Source organism: Rhineura floridana, chromosome 20, assembly GCF_030035675.1.
Source record: "Rhineura floridana isolate rRhiFlo1 chromosome 20, rRhiFlo1.hap2, whole genome shotgun sequence".
NCBI classification, from domain to species: Eukaryota; Metazoa; Chordata; class Lepidosauria; order Squamata; family Rhineuridae; genus Rhineura; species Rhineura floridana.
The window spans coordinates 4988405-5010047 of record NC_084499.1 but is presented as its reverse complement, the minus strand read 5'-3'; the positions used below and the strand labels follow the sequence as shown (position 1 = coordinate 5010047).

Genomic DNA, 21643 nt, shown 5'->3' with positions numbered 1-21643 from the left:
CCACATTATTCATGTAATAATGGGGGGGGGGGGAGAAGTTCTACAAACAGGCAAGTTGTGTGTCTTTTGTGAGGGTGTTTATCATTTTTGCCTCTAAGTATTGGAAGGGATCTTGCTCCTGCAGCCTAAATAAACTTTTGCTTTGGTGGATCAGGCCCATTGTCCACCTAGCTTATTACCACTTACTCTTAGCGTTCATTCTTAGCAAGCTGTGGTTATGCTGAAGCTGTCTTGTGCCACTGTGAAGACCAACAAATAACGGTCTAAGATTATGCGGACTAAAAGCCCACTTCACTAGATACCTCTGCTGAAATGAATTTTAGTCATGAAAATGGTGGTATTCCATTAAGCCCTACTCAGAGTGGACCCACTGAAACCAATGTAACAGCTATATTGGTTTAATTGGCTCTACTCTGAGTAGGACTGACATTGAATAGCAGCCCTGGTCTTCAAAGTGCATAACAGATAGCTTGGGTTCTGCTACAAAAGATGTTATATTGTGAGTAAATTCATTCATTCTCACACTTTCTGTAACTGCCATTTTCTTCAGGTGTGGGTTACAGCCTTTTTACTGACATTTTTCTCTGCCACACTTTCAAGTACCTTAAGCAGGTATGTCAAAGATTCCTCATGAAGGAAGAAAATCATTGTTGAAGTTGTCAAAGGCAGGAGGTTAACAAAATGATTTGTAAAGGGACAAGAAAGAGGAAAGAACAGTCATGGAAATGACAAGAAGCTGGAAGTTTTCTGTTGCTTTGATAAATCTCTGACTCTGTTAGTCAATGCCCAGTGGCAATAAAGCCACTTTGTACTGATAGTTGCAAGACACCTAAAATTTGGGGGGGGGGGACCTGGCACACTTAAATGTGGCAACAAATATTTTTCTAAGTTCAGGGTGGGCAGAATGTCAGCTTGAATAGGGTTGAGCTTGATGCTAACTTAAAAAGTACTATTTTCTTACCTGCTGTCCTTGAAACTTGTATTTGCATTATTTAAATACTTGAACAGGTACCCTGGGCTGTAGTTTACTGGTCAACCATTTCAGCCCATAAGTAAGAGAAATCCTCTTTCCTCAAGATAAAGTCACTGTTACATGCAAGATTGCCAAAAATATCAGCAGAAAGTATTCCTTTACACCAGGCACCTCTGTTCTTTCTACAAAGAAAACTGTTTATTTTGTAAGTCATTTAAATCTTACCTAAAAATGCACAGTTGCAAAACATTTCTTTGGAAATACATTTACTTAAGCACTAAAAGACCTTAAGGTGTAAGTAAGCAAGAACCCAGATTTAGCAGATCCACCCAACAGCCAGAGCTCTGTTCAATGTTGCACCCCAAGACCAGGTTGTATATAGTTCAAATGAAGCCTGCAGTGCCATGGAGGAGACTCCTTTTGCTTGCATTTACAGATTACTACCACCAGAAAGTTTATAAGCAGAAGACATGCAGCTGGCTTACAATAAAGCTGAAATTTTCTGCCTTTCCTCCAAGATCAATAGGCTGGACTTCTTTATGGGTTTGCACTGCCAGGATCTTTCACAGCAACTAAACATTAACACCTTTGCAGATAGTTTCAGAACTGTTTAGTAGCAAGCACTATTCTCCACTTAAGGCAGTGATTGAACTATATAGAACCCACCAAAGGAAGGAGGTATGTTCAATCCTTTATTTCCAGCAAAATGAGAATCTACTTTGAAAAGAACCTAGAGGCCACATTTCAACATAAGAAAGGTGGCCATCCCTCTCTAAATAGCATCCGTCAGAAATACTGAAGCTGATTGAGCACCATTCCTCCAAAAAAAGGCAGATGTAGGAGAAAGCTGGCTTCCCTAAGCAAAGCGTTTCTAGGGTCAACAGAAACTGAATCACCAAGTCAATGAAGTAATTTGGCTGACTGAAAGTAAACGTAAATGAAAAGTTTTAATATTTCCTTCAAATCAGCTTGTTTAAAATATTCACATTCATCAATGAGTCTTCACAGTAAAGTAGTGTGGGTAATCATTTGAGTTAAAATGAAAGAATCTCTCTCTTAACCTCCCTTATTTCATGGTCAATGTAAAATACCATTTACATTATGTTTAAAACACTGTCTTCAAGGTAGTTGCGGGTGGCTGAAGTACCACTGATTTTATAAGGGCATCTTCCGCAATCCCAAACTTCTGCTTACAGTAACACTGGTCATGTAAGAATGGCTACTGAGAGTGTCTCACAAGATCTGGGCCAAGCACTGGCACAGAAATTGACAAAAAAAGCTTTGGTTTGAGGCCTGTCATGGAGGCCTCACTGACTGCAGCCATAGTGACAAATAAAATGCATTGCAAAACATCCCAAAGTTTCAATTAAAAAAAATCAAAAGTGTTCCCTCCCCATGCCCTATTTTTGCAAAGGAGAGAAGTACAAAAATTCCAGGCTGGATGTTTTTAAAAAAATTATGAACTAGAAAGAACTTTCTAAACCATTTGCAGAAGAGGCAAAAGTAGCAGTTATACAAATTACACAAAATCTACTGTAATCCTTACATTAGTATAAAGTGATTTCACCAAAGGAATTATTTCAATATTTCACATTAGTTAAGATACAAGGGGCGTGTCAAATACACAAATGAGAAACCCTTGCTATAATAGCCTAACCTAGATTACACACAACAGTTTTAAGAAAGGATCTTCTAAGTGATCTATGTCTGTAACATGTTATTGGCTTTTTAAAAAGTAACACACTTGCAGCAACATCTCACAGCCTTCACTCAGAGTGGATCCACTCTGTGAGCGCCCCTGCAAATGGCCTGCAGAAATCATGAAGCGTCTTCCTAGGAAGGCTCAACTCTTCCCGCTTAAGATGGCGAGGCACCTCTTGGTTTCGTCTGAGACAGAAGGTTCAAGTAAGACTAAGCTGGGATGGCTTTTCTTGGAGCAACACCGGCTGACTCTTCAAGTGCTGGAGGTCCACACGTGCATCTGTTTCGCTAGCTGGTGCACGTAACCAATGTCAGGTCTCTGATCAGGATCTGGGTATATGCACATGCTGACCAGCTCCCGCAACTGCAAGGAAGATGCAAGAGGCCCATGAAACACCCTGCCATCCACCACCCCCCAAACACACATGCCTAGTGGTGCAACCAGGCCCAAATCCCACCTGGAAGGCATCCAAGCCCTCCATCATCAGTATATGAATGAAACATTCCAACAGCCTTGAGTTCAGCTCCTTATTTTATTTCAGTTGTCTTAAAATCCATGTATACACCCACCCACATATTCCAAGAGAAAAGCAGAACTGTTAGAACGCAGAACACTTGCAGATACTGAGATGATTGGGAACGCCAGTACTGTAGATGCAGAATTCATGATTCTCACGTTCACTGTCCACTACCATCAATTAGCCTGTACCGGTTCAACATCAGTCTGCAACTCCTTTCACTTATCTAATGAATCTAGGCATAGCCTCTGGAAATGGCTCAGGCATTTAAGTTTTGCAGTAGTTGGCAAAATGTGAAAGCTTCCCATGAAAGAGAGGCATACACCTAGAGAGTCAATGTGAAAGCCCTAATTTGCAATAACTCCCATTCTGCTGGTATTCTGTGTTTGGTGAAGAGGAGGAATGGCCTGTCAAGGTTGTGGCTCAGCTTTCAAAGAGGGCACCTAATGCACGTTTAGCTAATCTTCCTATATACACAATTGGAATGGCTGGGCATATGCTAAATGGTAGAACAGCCTTCCCCAACCTGGTGACCTCCAGAAGTTGCTGGGATTTCCAGCCGACAAGGCCAATGGCCAGGGATGGTGAGCACTGTAGTCAAAACATCATCTGGAAGGTACCAGGCTAAGACAGCATGTGTGAAACTTGCATTAAAGTGAGCTTGAATTACCATGCAGAGGTAATTCTTCAGGAAGGTGCAGTTGCCTAACAGAATCTCACACAGGAGACCACTACAACTGAACTGGGAGATATCTGGCTTGGATACAGAGGAAGGGGCAGGGAACCAGGTAGTTCTTTGCTTGTCAGTTTGGACCAGACTGGGGAGGACTAGCCGCAGAGGGAGGCAATGGTAAACCCCCTCTGAATACTGCTTACCATGAAAACCCTAACTCACAGGTAGCCATAAGTTGGGATCAACTTGCAGGCAGTCCATTTCCATTTTGCTAAACTGGTACAGATACACTAGAGTACCACTCCCTAGCGAGCTGCAGTTCAGAACATCTGGAAGGCATCAGGATGCAAAGGCCAATTTAGGCAGACAGTCCTTGCAGCGACCCTCTTGCTCACATGGCTACTGCTTGTATAATAAGGCAAATGTAGAAAATAGCTCCAGCTCCCCCCTTTTCGTTTTGCATTTGAAAGACAGTTTTTAATTGCACAGCCCCTGGAAGCAGCTTACACACCCTATGGCACCAGAGGGAGAGAATATGCCTTGAGCCTCTGATCTTCCCCCATCCTCCTCGTAGCAACAGACCCAATTATTTTAATGGTAATTAAAAGCATGGCCATCGCACAATCAGGCCCCACTCATCAGGCAGAGCTGCTCACAGGTGCTAGAAGGGCAGTTTCTTGCGAGGAGAGGACCGACTGAAGATGCTTGCTGACTGGTGCATAAAGCCTTCTGTACTTTTCTCAAATGCAATCCAGCATGAGTAAGAGTTTCTAGGCTACAGTAAGAGAATGACCAAAGCTCCCCACCCCGGATGACCTCACAGGAAGTCAGTCATGTAACTAGGAAGGAAGACATGGCAGGCATGGAAGCAGTTGTGCAAGGAATAAAGAAGCTTTTGACTTTCTCCTCCCACAGTCAAAGGTGGAAAGCAGAACTAGCAGCAACCCCTGAGAGATGGGCCGCCTGCCCTGTTACCCCTCACAAAACCTAAAGACCCCTGCGGCCACCACCAGATACCACACACTAGTCTTCTGTGCCTTTCCTTCAGGAGGGCAGCACAACTTCACAGTACAGACTCTCCCCAGAAAGCATTTTCCTGACCCACACAGACTGGACCGCTATGAAATGCCAAGTCAATGCTCCAGAGACTAAATGTTTACTTGCGTGCCTAAAATTCTCTCTCTCTCTCTCTGTCTCTCTCTCTCTCTCTCTGTGTATAAAAGAACTGGTGCAGTTTCACACAACAGCAGCAGTTCATCCAGTGTGCTGGCCTCTGCATCCTGTTGCATGCAAATGCACCATCTGGAATGGAGTTCTCTGGGACCTGCCACTTTTATTTGAGCTCTCAACCATCTTTCTCACCCTGAATTGTATCACTAGACTGCACACTCTCTTTAGCACTGCCAGAGGGAGGCAAACCGACAGTAATTGGAGAGACAGGAAACACATCTGTCAACATGCACTAATTCCTGCTGCCAGAAGGCAGATTCGAAGGGGCTGGAACAGCAGCATGGCAAAGGAAAACACGCATTCGGAGCCTGGCTGTTCCACAAGAATGGCCTGTCTGTAAGAAATCACGCTCAAGCCTGCAAGTCACCAAGAGGGACCAATATGGCGGCATCAAACACTGCCTCCGGAGTCAGCTGTGGGCAGGGAGAGGGGACATGTGGGCACTTATCCAACGTGGGGTCACCAGCAGCCAGAGCCATTTGGCAGACGCCGTCCAGGACGGGAAGGAATGTGCCTGGCCAATTTCCTCAGAGAAGCAGCCAAGGAGCTGCGTATGGCATCCAGGGATTAAATTTTGTGCCAAGAAAGGCCAGCACCTACAACTTGGATACCGTTCAAGAACTGGGCAAATGTCCACATTGGTGTTTACCCTATTTTATTCTGGAGAGGAGGGCACAGCCCTGGAGCCTGCTCTCCCTGCCTACTGGAAACTGCTCAGGCACACTGCCCCCAGGTTTTCCCACAGCTTCCGTGTAGCAGTGACCATCCACCCATCTAAGCAATGCCCCTGTTTAGCACTCGAGCAAAGCAGAGCTAATAAGCTGCACATTTTGCAACAAGATGACTGGAATACTCAAGGCTGCCTATTTCCAATTCTAACTGTGTATATATTTGTTTAAAAGGTGGCAGGAGGGAACACCATCCACCAACCTCTCTCAGGTCCGCCTTACGCTCATCCTTAAGTCAGTGTATTTCCCAAGTGATTATGCTCCACGTATATGCACTGAGATTCCCTAGAGGCCATACTGAGAAAACAAGCTAGATTTCAGTAGACACTAAGTGGCTGTTTGCAACATGCGTGGCCCCAGCCATGCTACGTTGTGCACCTGAGGAGGAAAAGAAGCCAAATTTTACTTAGTTTACTTACTTACTTCTGCCTTCAGCAAGTATCACTCCCCTGTCCGCTTGCTGCTTTATGGTACATGATTGGAAACAGCTTCTGACCATGTACTATGTGAACAGGCGTGCATTTTTCCCTTCCAAAAAGGCTCTGGAGATGTGCCAAAGCACGTCTTAGGGCACCTGCCTGACGATGCCCCAAACTTTAGCTCCCTGGTGTTTGCGTGTGGGGTGCTCCTTCTATTCAAGGCCCAAGAGAGCATTTAGCTGCTCTGCCATTTACTCACCTTGTCAGAATAATGTTCGGTTGGAAGAGGTGGGTAATCACACTGCTCTATCTTTTGGCAGAGGGAAAACAGGTTCATTTTATCACCATAGAAGGGACTCTGAAGGGCGGCCATCTAGAAAGAAAAATTTGGGACATGAGTAACGCAGGAGAAATGCTCAAGGAGTACCAGCTGAAATTCGCTTGGGTAGGACTGCTGAGGAGCATCCCACAGCCATTTCCACAAGCACCGTGCGTCAACGGATGTTTCTTCCAGGAGCTTTTAAGGACTTGGCTGTTACAAATCTGGAACAGCTTGAAGCGTGTCTGGCTACTCCCAAGGATAAGAGCATAAGAACATAAGAAGAGCCTGCTGGATCAGGCCAGTGGCCCATCTAGTCTAGCATCCTGTTCTCACAGAGGCCAACCAGATCTCTGTGATCCATCCTCCGATGGTGCACGCATCGGGATGGGCTCTGCTGAATACAGGCTAATGCTATGGATACCTCTTCAGACGGCTGGCTCTGCAGCCAGGCTGTGCTCGAGTCACAGACCACCAGTGGTTCTGAGAAGCAGGAAAAGGGCCCTGCTGCTGCCACCACGCCACAGAACATCCCAGAGGGGCAGGCCAGATGTCATCAATTATGGCTGTCTCCCATGGCATCTTTCAGGCTCTCACATCACATTTTTTTCACCTCTATGCTTCAAAGTGCCTCAGGTGCAGGCCTGGGAGAGCAAACTTTTCCACCAATGGTAAAGACTCTTGCTGCACGCTGATGTAAACGTTTATGTTTGTTTCATTCAAAGGGCACACAATAACCCTGCTTACCCTAGAGAGATCTGGAGTCTTACGTAAGAGCTCTGTCACTTTTTCAGTCTCCTTTGGTTACAAAAGAGACGCTTTGCCCTGCACATGTGGAGCATTCTATGCAGGCTCTGCAGAAATGCCAAGCACCACTGCAAGTGTCAATGTGGCCCTTACACATTCAATGCCATTTATTAACCTACAACATCAGATACGGCTCAGGAAATAATCCAGCTGGATATTATGTCAATTAAAAGCCTCTGTGGCTTTTATAAACACTGGGGTTGCTTCTTTCATTCACAACCCAATAATTAACTATAAGCAAATAGTGTGGCTGGTTGTAAACATATACAGAAGAGTCAAGCAACAAGGATAATGGCACGGAAGGGCCTTTCAAAAAAATGTATGTCCCTAGAGTCAAAACATGTCCTCCCCCCCGCAAAAAAACCCAAAACGTTGTATATTCTAGAACTCAATTTGATCAGAAGAACATGAATACAGCTTGGTGGTTTGCCGAACTTTGCATAAAATAGATGCCAACGTGCTCCTCAAGCGCCTTGTCTTCTTTGGGCTTGGGAGCCAAGACACTCGTTTCCCCCCACCCCAAACATGTTCAGCAGAGCCATAAGGCCATCTCCAGGAAGAGCACCAAAGACCCCCACTCCCCATTTACATCCAGCTCTAATAAGGTTGGCCTTCAAAGGGACCGCCGCAAGCAAGCAGCACAGAGGCTCGGTAAGCAACAGTGGCATCCCCTCAGCATGCAGCCCACACGGAGCCCCAGCTGCTTATTAATCCATAATGCTATTCAAGTGCTTCCTGTCACTCTCGCTGTCACAAGCTGCCCCGCCACAATGAAATAATTCTCCCACTAATGAAGCACTATTGGATAATTGTGGATATTATCTACTCTGGTTAGAAGATCTTTTTAAACCATTTTGCCGCAAGCCGTAGCAGATCGGCAAGCTGCTTCTGTTTACTTGTGTTGGTGAAGCTACTCCTCCATACTACAGTTTTAATAGGGAAGTCTATCTGAAAATTGTTCATCTTTTGCTCATTATCATCCATGGGGAAAGCGACCTAAAGAAATCTGCCTCTCTGTAGACAGTAAGCTCCCATTATTGTTGTTTTTAAAAATGGGGGAGGGGTTGAGAGAAAGAAAGCGAACGAGCGAAAACTTACTCCAAGGGACCTCTCACCAATTTTATCGTTTTAATGAGATAAGAGAATACCGACAATTATCAGGCCATTTGGGCAGTTAAGAAATTTGGCAACAAGATACAGCCCTTTTATGTACCTGTAGAAAAATGTCCCCAAATCCAGCCAGATTTCAATCGTACAAAAAGTTGGCTTCCTGAGTAGCACAGCTTTAGCCATGAGCCCAGCTTTCGATTAATGCATTATTCCTTGTGACATAAAGGGGGGGGGGAATCCCTCAGGGATGCTGAGTGACCAGGGTATCAGCCGCTGCCTCCAATGGCCCACTGAACCCAGACGGACTCTCCCGCCTCTCACGCACGGCCTGGTGATTCAAGACCCCTTTGCTGAAGATCTATATAGGGGCCTCCAAGAGAAACCTGTGCTTTATGCTACTAAGCTGAAGCCCCAGTCAGCCCTTCTTGCTCTATGGCAGTAGCTGGTCCCCAAGTGAGGATCGTCATGGAGAGCTTCAGCAGCGAGCAAGCAACAGTCGTGGTTGCAGTGACAGATCTGAAATTATAACGGCAAGAGCATCCAACAGTCTTGGCCCTGTTTCCCCATTCTTGTCCTCTAATGACGAGTCCAGCCTATCCACGGCATTGGCAAGAGGCCTCCACATGTGACTGAAATGGCTGAGGTGGCTGGCCTGAGGCTTGTGGCAAGAAGCACTCAAAGGTCATTGCAAGCAGATTTGTTTTGGCTCTAATGTTTGACATCCGGATTACAACAATTACAGATCTCCCTTTCAAAGCGATCACCACACTCTATGGCCAGCCTAGGAAAATACAGATCACTCTCTGCATTTAAATTGATTATCTTGCTAGGACTGCTAAAGCCATTGCTGGCAGCTATTTTCCGGGAAGGGACTTTATTTTTATCTCCTGCAAGTTATCTTGATGACAGATCTCCAAGAGATGGTGAAGCCTTCCCACTATTTTTGTAAGATTTAATATAAATCAATGTGGGATTGAAAATGTCAGGTTCAAGTGGCGTTATCTGACATCACACACGTACACACACCAGCCCAAATAATATTAAAGTGAATTCCAACTGGCCTGTGTGCCTCTAGGCAGTTTGGAGACAAAATCCCTCCAGTGCAGGCGCAAGAGTAAGAACAGAGTACTGGCACCGACTTCTTGTGTGGAATTCAGCGGGGTGAGGATGTTAATTCCCACGCCATCAGTGAGATGAGAACAGCTAGGGATTAAACCTCCATAGCTACTGAACAGTTGGCAGGACACTTTCAACGGAATCAGGGTAGGGCAGGGCTTGTTCAGTGGTAAGCCGCATGTGTGAACATGCCCCCTTGGAGTAGCATCTGCAGACGAGCTCATCTCAGCTGAACTGGAAAGAGCGATATCACTGCAAGAAATGCCATGGCTGGCGACACACTACCTCGTGCCCAAGTCACGGAAAGGGAGGAAACCTATTTGGAATTAATGTAATCAAACAGATACATAAAAGTAAGGGACCCTCTTGCTGGTTGCTGACCTAAATGTGACCCAGAAACAGAAACCTAAAAATGTGACCCAGAAACAGAAACCTAAGTGGAGCTCCTCAGTTAAAGACAAACTAACCATTGATGGCAGGTGATACAAGTGGGGAAAAACAATCTATATTCTGAGGGAGCCATCCCTCCTCTGATGCTCCTCCTGAGGTAAACATCATTTCTGACAACTGGAAGACCCTTTTTAGGCACACCAAGGATAGATCCACAGACAGATCCACCTGTGGAAAGGCAGTGCCTTCGGGTATGCCCCCTCCCCCAGAGGAGTAGACCACAGAGCTCCGTTCCACCTGACATACAGCCGCAAAAGGCTCGTCACTGGTGGCACTGGGAGAGACTGGCGATGGGCACTCGTCGAAATGTGGCAGAAGAGACGCTGCTCTTCGTTTGCCATCAGTGACACGCAAGCACACTTGGACACAGAAACACGTTCCCATCTAGTCCTGCAGCTCTAACAACTGTGTGCAGCAAAGCAGCGCAGCGCAGCGCAGGGCTTTGGCCTCTCTATGTAGAGGAAACACATTTTCTTTGCCTCCTGTCCAACCTAAAGATTTTGAACAGGACACAAACTGCTTTGTGAGCCAGTTGGGGTTCCCAGGAACTGCAACCACGCAATTACACATGCTCCACCTTTCCATTCAGAAATGGTTCCAAGGTGGCTCGCTATGCATTTTGAAACAGAAAAACATCCCCAAAATAAGCTACTTAATAAGGCAGGAGATAAAACATACAAACAAAACCCATTCCTCAGGGGGTCAGGCACACATACAGTAGGGCCCCTCTTTGCGGCACTTTGCTTTACGGCGCCTCGTTAATGCGGCAGTCTCAATTAGACGCGATTAGACTAAAGCCCCACTCATCTGCTGCTTGTTCCGCTTTTACAGCGGTTTTCAGGCATCGCACGCTGTTCTATTCAATGAGTTCTGCTTTTCAGCGGTTTTGCTTTTCAGCGGGGGTCCAGAACGTAACCCGCCGTATGAGTGGGGCCCTACTGTACTTCTTTGCAAGATGACACAAGCAGAGTGTCCTCCAGCAAGCAAAGATGTTCCGTCAAAGGACCAACCTCAGCAAGTCCTGCTGGTGTCTGCTCAGTAACAACCAAGGCCAAGGGCCACAGCTCAGCGGCAGAGCATCTGCTTTACATGCAGAAGGGCCCCAGTTCAACCCCTGACATCTCCATGAAGGGCTGAGACAGACTCCTGCCTGAGGCCTTGAGGAGCTGCTGCCAGTCAGGGTAGACAACACTGCAGCAGGTGGATCAGCGGCTCTGTGTCCCTATGGCTCACTCTTGGCCAGAGGTTCTTCCCACCAGAGCAAGAGCAAATCGGCTTTGCTGCTGCTTGCCAATGTTTGTGCTCTGCTGCTTGCTGTGGTGCCCCCAAAGTCCTCCCTTGCTTGGACTGGGGTGCTCCAACAGCTTCTTTCCGTTTCACGGGAGTCTCCGGCTGAAGTCTGCCTTCATGAAACCCAGGGCTCCTGCTCAGAAGCAAAGCGAGTGCTTCTTCAGGGCTCTTCTGCAGTGCAGCACCCAAGGCAGACCAAGACTCCACCAAGGAACCTGCCCAACTCCTGCCCACTCATACGGGGCTCTACAGGAGGAATTATGCAGGACACATGAGGAGCAACTCCATGCCTTGCTTCGGTTACGTCTGTTTTCAGGGAAAGCCTCTCATCAGCCACGACTTCAAAGCCAGTGGCGACGGAACTCTTGCAAGACGAGCAGAGGACTATTAGAGTCACGCTGTGCTACTCTCCCAGAGGCTACTTAATCCCTACAGCGGGATTTCATTGATTTTGTTTATTGACTTCTCCGCAATGATATTTCTCTCTCCTTCCTGATGCACCCTGCATGGTGCTTTCACACACTGCCAACAAATTAATCAGCACCTATTGAACTGCTGGATGACTCAGACCTGAAACCCCCAACGACAGCACATTGCCTTGTTAAACAAGGATCTCGTTACACCTGGTGAACCAGTCTCCCTTCCGCCCGGAACAGCTTCATCACCACTTTCCTCATCATACTTAGGAAGGCCCTTGCGTGCGTCACATTTGTGAGGTTTTCTGCCTCTAAACCCAACAAGGAAGGTTCTCTGTTCTGGGCACAGAGGTATTCTTGTCTCTCTCATCTGTCCTTTGACCTCAAAGCACAAGTCAGTGAAAAGTTGCAGGAGTCCTATTTCAAGCTGCAACCCTCACTGACGCTGTTTCCCCTCCTCTCCAGGTTTTTTCAAAAAACAAAAACGGCAAGCCATTTAGGGTGATGGCAAAAGAAACAAAACGACTCAAGGACCTTCAGAGCGCCACCTCCCAAAGCAATGCATCACAAGCTATCTTGACCAGGATGCGCAGGCGGGCACCAGGGTTCCCACCCGCTTGCTCTTCAGGTGCTCTCCATACCACGTTCAAAAAGCAGTTTGCACAGGGAGCTGCTGAGGAGCAAATGGGAAGGAAACTTCCTGGCGTGTTCATGCACCCTTGCTTGTTGGCACATCCGTCACCGCTCAAGTTCAGCCTCAGATACATTCTCTCAACACTAAAGGCCTTGGGAGTAGGGTTGCCAGGTCTCCGGTTTTCTGCCGGAGTTTCAGGGAAAAGGGGGCTGTCTCCGGCCTCTGGCAATACTTTGCTTAAACTGGATGATCTCCGGCTTTTCACTGGCCCCCTCAGCCACGCATGCGTGATTGACACGCGTGATTGACACGCATGCGTGACGGGTGTGGCTGGCCGCCTTCCCGCCCTTTGTCATTGAGGCAGGGAGAGCTGGTGCCACTGGGGCCGGGCTCTGTCTCCCAGGCGGCGAGGCCAGGACACTCTGCACGTGCCCAGAGATGCCCTGTGGCCGAGGCCAGAGGTGCAGCCTGTCTTGGACAGGGGCGGCTGGGAGCGGCAACGAGGGGCTGGCCCTGGGCGCGCGAGGCGGGCGCTGCTTAAAAGGCCGGTTGGGTGAGCGCGTCGCTGTCATTCTCCCTCCTGCTGTGGGCGCCGCTGGGCGGGAGTGGCAGCGATGGAGCTCGGCAGTGGCGGCCGCAGCGTCTCTGGCTGGGGGGGGCCATCGCGGCCGCTGCCGCCCAGCGGCACCCACAGCACGAGGGGTGAAGCGGCCGGGCGTCCTCGGGGCTAAGAAGGAGCTGGCCCCGTCCGGCATCCACTGCTGCTGTGGGTGGCAGGCTGGAGAGAGAGAGAGAAAGAGAGAGAGGCTAGAGAAAGAGAGAGAGGCTAGGAAGAGAAAGAGAGAGAGGCTAGAGAGAGAGAGAGGCTAGAGAGAGAGAGAAAGAGAGAGATGCTGGAGAGAGAAAGAGAGAGATGCTGGAGAAAGAGAGAGATGCTGGAGAGAGAGAGAGATGCTGGAGAGAAAGAGAGAGATGATGCTGGAGAGAGAGAGAGATGCTGGAGAGAGAGAGAGATGCTGGAGAGAGAGAAAGAGAGAGAGATGCTGGAGAGAGAGAAAGAGAGAGATGCTGGAGAGAGAGAAAGAGAGAGAGATGCTGGAGAGAGAGAAAGAGAGAGATGCTGGAGAAAGAGAGAAAGAGAGAGATGCTGGAGAAAGAGAGAAAGAGAGAGATGCTGGAGAGAGAGAGAGAGAAAGAGAGAGATGCTGGAGAGAGAGAGAGAAAGAGAGAGATGCTGGAGAGAGAGAGAGATGCTGGAGAAAGAGAGAGAAAGAGAGAGAGGCTGGAGAGAGAAAGAGAGAGTTTGGCCCTAATCCTCAGTTTCTTACTATTTCCTCTGGATAATTGCACTGCTGGAAACGGACAGAATCATCATGTGATTGTCTTTTCTTGACAGGATGTGGGAGTGAGATTGAAATGACAACAAATAGGAATGTGTGCCATTGTTCCATTTTTCTGCACATTTCCCATCTCCCCAAAGCAGCCTTCCCCAACCTGGTGCCTTCCAGATATCTTTGGGCATACAGCTGCCACCAGCTAACATCTGGAGGGCACCAAGCTGGGGAAGTCTGCCCTAAATTGTCAGCTGCTTCAGGTCTATCAGATCTAAGCATATGGTCACCCTGTTGTGGGAAAGTTCCCATTAAACTGACTCGTGTTGTCTCATTAAGTCTCTAATGTGGCAATTTAAGCAAACAGACCTGATCTTGTTCTGGGTTTTGGACTTCCAGCAGGGGCTTAGACTAGAAGGACTAAAAGGCCCCTTCTAGCTCTGTGATTCTATGCTACATGTAAGTGTGTGTGTGTGTGTTACACACAAACGCACAGGCACACACACAAGCATACTTTTTTTCTTTGATCAATTTTGCTTAGAAAAAAAGTGTCTTGTTCTTGTCAGTTGACTTCCTTTTTTATTCTTTGTATGTACTTAAACAGGCTGGTCTGTTTTAAAAGAAAAGCTTGGTGGTGTTTGTGAGAGCCCACGAAAGAGCAATTTCAGGTAACTGCCACAGCCAAATGATTAAGAATTGGCCTTATGACATAATGTGTACTGGCTGGTCTCTACAGAATTCCAAACACCATTTCAGACTTAAGGCTGCCATCTATTATCGCAAAGGCAGCCAAAGTAGCATCCTCCAGATATTGTACTAAAACTCCCATGAGCCCTATCCTGCTTGGCCAGCAATCACAATAAAGTCCAAAAACTTGACTGCATCTGTTTAATTATATGCATGGAAATGGAAATGGACTGCCTTCAAGTCGATTCCGACTTATGGCTACCCTATGAATAGGGATTTCATGGTAAGCGGTATTCAGAGGCGGTTTACCATCTAAGGCTAGTACTCCCCACCTGGCTAGGGCTTGCTCAGCTTGCCACAGCTGCACAAGCCAGTCCCCTTCCTTGTCCACAACTGCCAGCTGGGGGAAACGGCTCCTTGCGACTATGCACCTTGCCCACAGGTGGCAGGGCACATAACCCCTGAGCCACTTACTGTGGGGGTGATCTTTAGCTGGCCCTTGACATCCAGGAGACACGAGCGGGGATTTGAACTCATAGACTCTGGACTCCCAGCCAGGCTCTCCTCCCCACTGTGCTATACCATCTGTTGCATGAGCATACAGTTAACATACAACTGACTTCATAGCACCATGCAGATAACAACTGGCTCATTCTGCATTAGCATAGCTGCTGCAAGCACTCTTAGTTCATTTTTACAAGATAGTTCAACATGCTATCTTGTTCATTAAAAAAATGCATTCATTCCTGACTTTACCTCTTACCACTTCTCCAGGCTGTAAAAAATAAAATAAAACACCTTCCACTTTCCTCTTTTGTATCTTTAATTCAGTTGTTGTTGTTAATGTGCCTTCAAGTCAATTTCAACTTATGGTGACCCTATGAATCAGCGACCCCAATAGCATCTGTCGTGAACCACCCTGTTCAGATCTTGCAAGTTCAGGTCTGTGGCTTCCTTTATGGAATCAATCCATCTCTTGTTTGGTCTTCCTCTGTTTCTACTCCCTTCTGTTTTTCCCAGTATTATTGTCTTTTCTAATGAATCATGTCTTCTCATTATGTGTCCAAAGTATATGTGTCCAAAGTCAGAGGAAGGCAATGGTAAACCACCTCTGAATACCTCTTACCATGAAAACCCTATTCATAGGGTCACCATAAGTCGGGATCGACTTGAAGGCATTCCATTTCCATTTTCCATCCATACTCCCTAAGATGGTGAGAAGGAATGACCTTGTCACTTCAGCTGGACCTCTTTTAGGTAAGATTTCTATTTTAATTTCCAATCAGAAATTGTTTTTTGAATGGTATGCTGCAAGCACGCGTGGTTGATACAATGTACCATGCTTCATGACGTCACTAGGGCCCGCCCCATGACGTCACTGGGGCCCGCCCCATGACGTCACTGGGGCCCGCCCCATGACATCACTGGGGCCCGCCCCATGACATCACTGGGGCCCACCCCATGACATCACTGGGGCCCACCCCATGACATCACTGGGGCCCACCCCATGACATCACTGGGGCCCACCCCATGACATCACTGGGGCCCACCCCATGACGTCACTAGGGCCCGCCCCCATTTTCTCAGGTTTTTGGATGGTTCCGACCTGGCAACCCTACTTGGGAGTACTGCAGCTCCGAGACCACATCACAAAGCAGTCGTCTCAAATAACTCTCATCTTAAATTGGACCAAGCAATTTAAATCTTACATGCTGTTCATGTTGATGAACATAGTTTAAAAACAAATGACACACCTTTATACCAGCAGCAGAGCTATAACACTGTATTTTGAGGACGGCGTAAGTAACAAGCTAAAGGCCATTCATGGAACATTATTGCTCAAGCAGCTGAAGCCGCTGAAACTCTCCATTATGAGAGCTAAACAGCATGAATTTAAATGCTATCACAGAACTCGTTTTAGACAATGTGCTTCTTGATTTATGTTTTCTATACTTGTCTTTGTTTTTTTGCCAAGCCAGCAATCCTAGGCACCTTACGCGCTCCTCAAAACTGGACAATTTTCCCTGTCTGTACTCGTCCACCATTTTCCTAACTCAAGATACTCAAAAGGGTAATCAATAACTTTTGTCTGAGCTATTAACTTGCCACTTATTCCCATCTTTGCACACTGCGCAGAAAGAGATACTTACCTCATACAGTAAGCAGCCCAAGGACCAGATGTCTGATTTAAAATTATAGCCATTTTCATGTATTCTTTCTGGCGACATATAGTAGGGTGTTCCCACTGTAGGAAGCAAACCAAGAAAGAGGGATTACTTTCTGAGGCCACGTGTCCCCAATAGTACTTTTTAGAAAGTAACATTTGCATGGTGATTTGTAAGCACACTAAAGAATCGAAGGCTGTGGGAGCAACAGAACAATTAACACCTGAAAATTAAAGGTCAGAAAAGTGAGAACATGGGTAGATTAACACAATTTCACATCCTAAGGAACATTTTTTTAAAAAAAAGTCCATCTCATAATCAAACATCACATTTTCTTACTGAACACATTCAGCAACACTAAAGCTAAAAGGTGATCCCCTCTATTTGCCACAAGAACTAGGTCTTCCTGCCAGCCTGTTGAGGACAAAAGAGCAAAATTAATCTTCTTCGCCAGTCCTCATTAATCAAAGGATAACTCTGGGTCTACGGTCAGTGATTCTGCCCCTCAAAAAAAAAAGTACTATGTATTATAAGCCGGTTTTCACATGGACCACTGAAAGCACAACCTCGTCCCAGACCTGCCCTGTGCCCATTTGCAGTATGAACGGGATCAGAATCAGGAGTAGAACAGCAGCGACCAGTGCAAAGTTTAAGCCCTTTAAAGAGGGGAATTGCCGCAGCTTCAGGCCAAGCATGGCAGCCACATTCAGCCCCTCCTCCTATAACATGGGTAGTCAACAACATCACTCAAGGACTTGACGAGTCGAGTACAGCAAGATACTCAATGCTGCGGATGTAGAAGATGCCAGATACAATATGAGCTCCAAGACCCACCACAAAATGAAACCAGGTCTATATTAGAGAGGAGGAATACACCAAGCTAAGCTCATCTGTGCCTCTTGGCGGTTAGAAGGTACTTTAACAGTATAAGAACAAGGGCTTTCTCAAGCTTCTCTGCTTGCCTGCTACCAGGTATTTGCCTGTGACAGTGGCTGAGAATCATCAGCGTCCTAGTCTCAATATAAAGTTGTGTGGTTTTAAGGGGTGTCTCTTCTGATTGGGAACTGGGCCAAAAGAGAGGGAGGCTTGCTCGCTGTGAGAGAGTGAAAAATGACCTTTAAAAAACCTACACTGTTTAACATGCCTGCCTCCATTTCTCCCTCCCATGCCCAAGCCATCATTTCAAGCAAGATAAAACACCCAACCAAGGTCTATTCCTACCGAGCCCTTGACCCAGGTCTGCTCTAACTGCACAGTACAGAAGCCAGCTTGGGGGCCTCATTAACCAGCACTTCTTTTAATGAACTACATGGAATGACACAAGTCAGGACAGCAGAATACTAACAGGAGACAAGGCTGGATGTTGGTTTTTAAAATCCTTGCCCGGCTAGGTTCTTAACTGCACACTTCGGGAAAAGACATTGTGACCATTTTGCTGTTTTCTTCCAAAATGAATCTGATTAGAACAGGGATGGAGAACCTATGGCCCTCCAGAAGATGTTCAGACTCCAGCTCCCATCAGCCCCAGCCAGAAGGGCCAACAGTCAGGAATGATGGGAGCTGTAGACCAGCAACATACAGAGGGCCTTGACCCTACATTAGCATAACATTCATAGGTGGGCTTCCCCCCCTAGCAGTTTCTGAAATGAAACAAAAGGTACGTCTGCTACTGCAGAAGATATAATTATCCAAAGTCTTTCTAGAAGGCAACATCCACAGGTCTCTTCTGAACCTGGATGCGCAGCATCCTTAATATTGAACATTCCCCAGTGCTACAAACATATGAAGTATTAACTGGATGTGTAGCACCTTTTAATACTGTAATCCTCTTTTTCATCTCCACAAAAATTCTTGAGAGGCTGAGAGTGATTCTCATAAAGCCACCAAGAGGCAACCCCTGCCTTCCTCAGTATGAGCCCATAACTCTGCGCTCCAGATCCACATCTCTTTCCTGCCTGCCTGCCTGCCGCCTCCTCCTCCCTTTAAGTCCCCTCCCAGTGGGGACTTGAATACCAAGAGAAGCTGGAGACAATTGCCTCCTTGGCTGGCTCTTTTCTGTTTTTATATAAGCGGTATTCAGAGGGGGTTCACCATTGCCTCCCTCTGAGGCTAGTCCTCCCTAGCTGGCAAGGGCCTGTTCAGTTTGCCACAGCTGCACAAGCCAGCCCCTTCCTTGTCCGCAAGTGCCCACTGGGGGGCAACTGGGCTCCTTGGGCCTATGCAGCTTGCCCACGGCTGCACAGGTGGCAGGGCACGTAACCCCTGAGCCACTCCCTGTGGGGGTGATCTTTAGGTGGCCCTTGACACCCAGGAGACACAAGCAGGGATTTGAATTCACAGACTCTGGACTCCCAGCCAGGCTCTCCTCCCCACTGAGCTATACCATCCATCTCTCTCTCTGTATGTGTGTGTGTTCATACACATATATGCCCAGGGCAGCAACACTTTCATCTGTACTGCAGTTACAGTGGAGACTCCAGCACAGGGTTGCAGGCTTCATGCCCTGTTTGTGAGCATCTCTGAAGGGCGTGGCAAGCTACTTTGGGAACCACGATCTTGGACTCACTTTGGTCTGATCCAGCAGGGCTCTTACGCTGTTGAGAGTACAAGGGTTAGTTTCGAAAGAGAGAATGCTGATGGGGATGGTCCTGCCAGACATCACATTTTGTTATCCAGGAGGTGTACATTTTATAACCCTTCCTCAAGGTCTCCTTAGTGAAGGAAAGAAACTCTGAACGTGCTGAAAGATACTAAGCCATGACTGAAGCAACAAGAGTGAGAAGATCTGTGTGAGTACATACAGACACACACACAGAGGGGGGGGAGCGGGCTCAGGGAAGTCAGTGCAATCTGGTGGTAGAGGAAGTGCCTTTGGCATTCATGAAATCAGATGTTCTTGGGCCACTGCACAGTCCTTTTTGCAGCAGATGACCATGTGGGGGCTTTGAAAATTGCTGCTTTGCATTCTGTACTTGTACAATCCTTTGTTCAATATAAAACTGTCATTGCAAATAATGCCTGAAAATGGCTTTCGATCAAAGCGGAATGACAGTGTTTATGGTACGGATGAGTGAGCCATATTCCTAATTTGATTTCTGCACATTAAGCTGCGCTATTACCGTAAGTAGGTCTGTGGGACAGCCTATTCCCAACCCTGTCCTACTGAGGCTACCTTGGACATTTGCCTATCATTATGGTGGTGTTGTCAGCAGATAGATGAACAGACAGATCTGCGTGTGTGTTTTTTAAAAAAGCATTAATTTTTAAATAAATGCCAAGATAAAAGACTGACAAGCCCAATTGTCTTCCTGGCCTGTCCAGCATTAAGTGGGAATCTCTTGTAATGAGCATCTTCTAGGAAAGTGCACAAGACCTCCGATTTAATCAGTCAGGACTCGGCAATGCATCACATCAGCCAATTTGACAAGAGGAGACTAATCGGAAACTATTAACCAGAAAGTTTCCTTGGCAGAGAAGACAGAATACTGTGGGTGGAAGAACAGCCTATGGAACAAGAAGGGTTGGTAAGAAGAACTGGGAGTCAGAGTTGTTGAATTTCACATCCTGATTTGTTCAAGGCACAGGAGGCTACTCTAGGCTCAAAGTGCTTTTTATGGGTTATGCCATATATCCAGGGAATAGTATTGCGCTCAAAACTTCAGCTCCACTCTTCCCAGGCTGAAAAGAGCAATATCAAAGGAACGCAAGAGTCACTGTGGAGCACTCCAGATGTTGCTAGACTCCTGGGACATAGGAAGCGGGCATATCCTGAGGGAGGCCACTGGTCCATCTAGCTCAGTATAGTCTACACCAGTCTTTCCCAACCAGTGTGACTCCAGATGTTGTTGGACACAATTCCCATCTTTCCTGACCATTGGCAATGCTGGCTGAGGCTGATGGGAGTTGTGGTCCAACAACATCTGGAGGCAGACTGGTTGGGAAAGGCTGGTCTACACTGACGGGCAGTGGCTCTCCAGGGTTTCAGTCAGGAGCCTCTCCCAGCCCTACCTGATGATGCAGCCGGGGAGTGAGCCTGGGACCTCCCGCATGCAGAGCGGATGTCCTCCCACTGAGCGACAGCCTTCCCCACTCCAACTTGTGAATGGACAGTTTCAAGCCCTTGAGACCAAAGCATTCCCTAACACAGCTGTCACAAGACCTTCAGCCTGACCTGACACTACCTTCTCCCCCCCCTCCTTAGCTCATCCCTGGCACACACAATTTCATTGTTGGTTTCAGAAAATGGCATGGCATTTTCTGGAGTTGTTTAGATATTTACAACCCATTTGGTTACACAAAAGACTGCCATGGATTACACACATACATTATTTTTAATTGTAATTGCTTTTAGAATGTTTTTAACTGTGTGTGTGTGTGTGTGTGTTACGTGCGTTCAAGTCGATTACAACCAATACCTTTTTTTCCTTTTGTTAAATTGTTTTGTGGATGTCCCCTAGGCTCAAAGGGTGGGGTATAAATGTAATAAATATATTTTTTAATGATTTTATGCCTGTTATAGCTATTTATAATGCCGTGAAGGCCCAATTTGGGTCAAAAGGGCAGTTTAGACAAACGTCTTTAAGGCAGAAGGTGTCATATTTATGCTTTATGAACTTTAATGGGTAATACTAATAAGAGGTGGCAATGTGGGTAACCAGACAAGACACCTGGACTTGGGTTCAAGACACATCTCTACTATGGATTCACAGGGGCTCTCCAGCTTAGCGGCTTTATCTTTAAGATGGAATAGTTCTAATGACCTACTCCACAGGGCTGTTGCAAGACCATAAAGTGCTGTGCATGTTCCATTTGAAATAAAAAGGGAAAATATTTGCTGTAACTTTTTAAATGCCTACCCATATTTTTGGTTATACACCAAAAGTAAAAAACTCAAAGGTGCTACAGAAGCACCACTAGCCACAGAGGTCGAGTCATGAAGCACAAAACAAGCATGCAGAGATGCAGATCTCTGGCCAGCTCCAAACGACTTCATTAAAAAGGGTATCAAATCTGATGCTAGTTTGTTTTCTTTAAACAGATACAAACAGATCCAAAATTCAAAAGTACTTTTTCTAT

At 46.7% G+C, this 21643-nt stretch overlaps 1 protein-coding gene across 7 annotated transcripts in view; it reads right to left on the bottom strand.

Annotated features, from left to right (window-relative positions):
- Positions 1 to 1149: 1149 nt before the first annotated feature.
- The window catches only part of NEK6 (NIMA related kinase 6), a 116730-nt gene continuing 96236 nt past the window's right edge, over positions 1150 to 21643 (bottom strand). For all 7 annotated transcript variants that reach the window (XM_061604263.1, XM_061604262.1, XM_061604261.1 and 4 more), the window contains 3 exons: positions 16553 to 16647; positions 6502 to 6615; positions 1150 to 3038 (listed from right to left, as the gene is read on the bottom strand). In XM_061604263.1, coding sequence (XP_061460247.1) covers positions 2928 to 3038; positions 6502 to 6615; positions 16553 to 16647 — 320 coding nt within the window. In that variant the 3' untranslated portion in view covers positions 1150 to 2927. The remainder of the gene's footprint in view (positions 3039 to 6501; positions 6616 to 16552; positions 16648 to 21643) is intronic.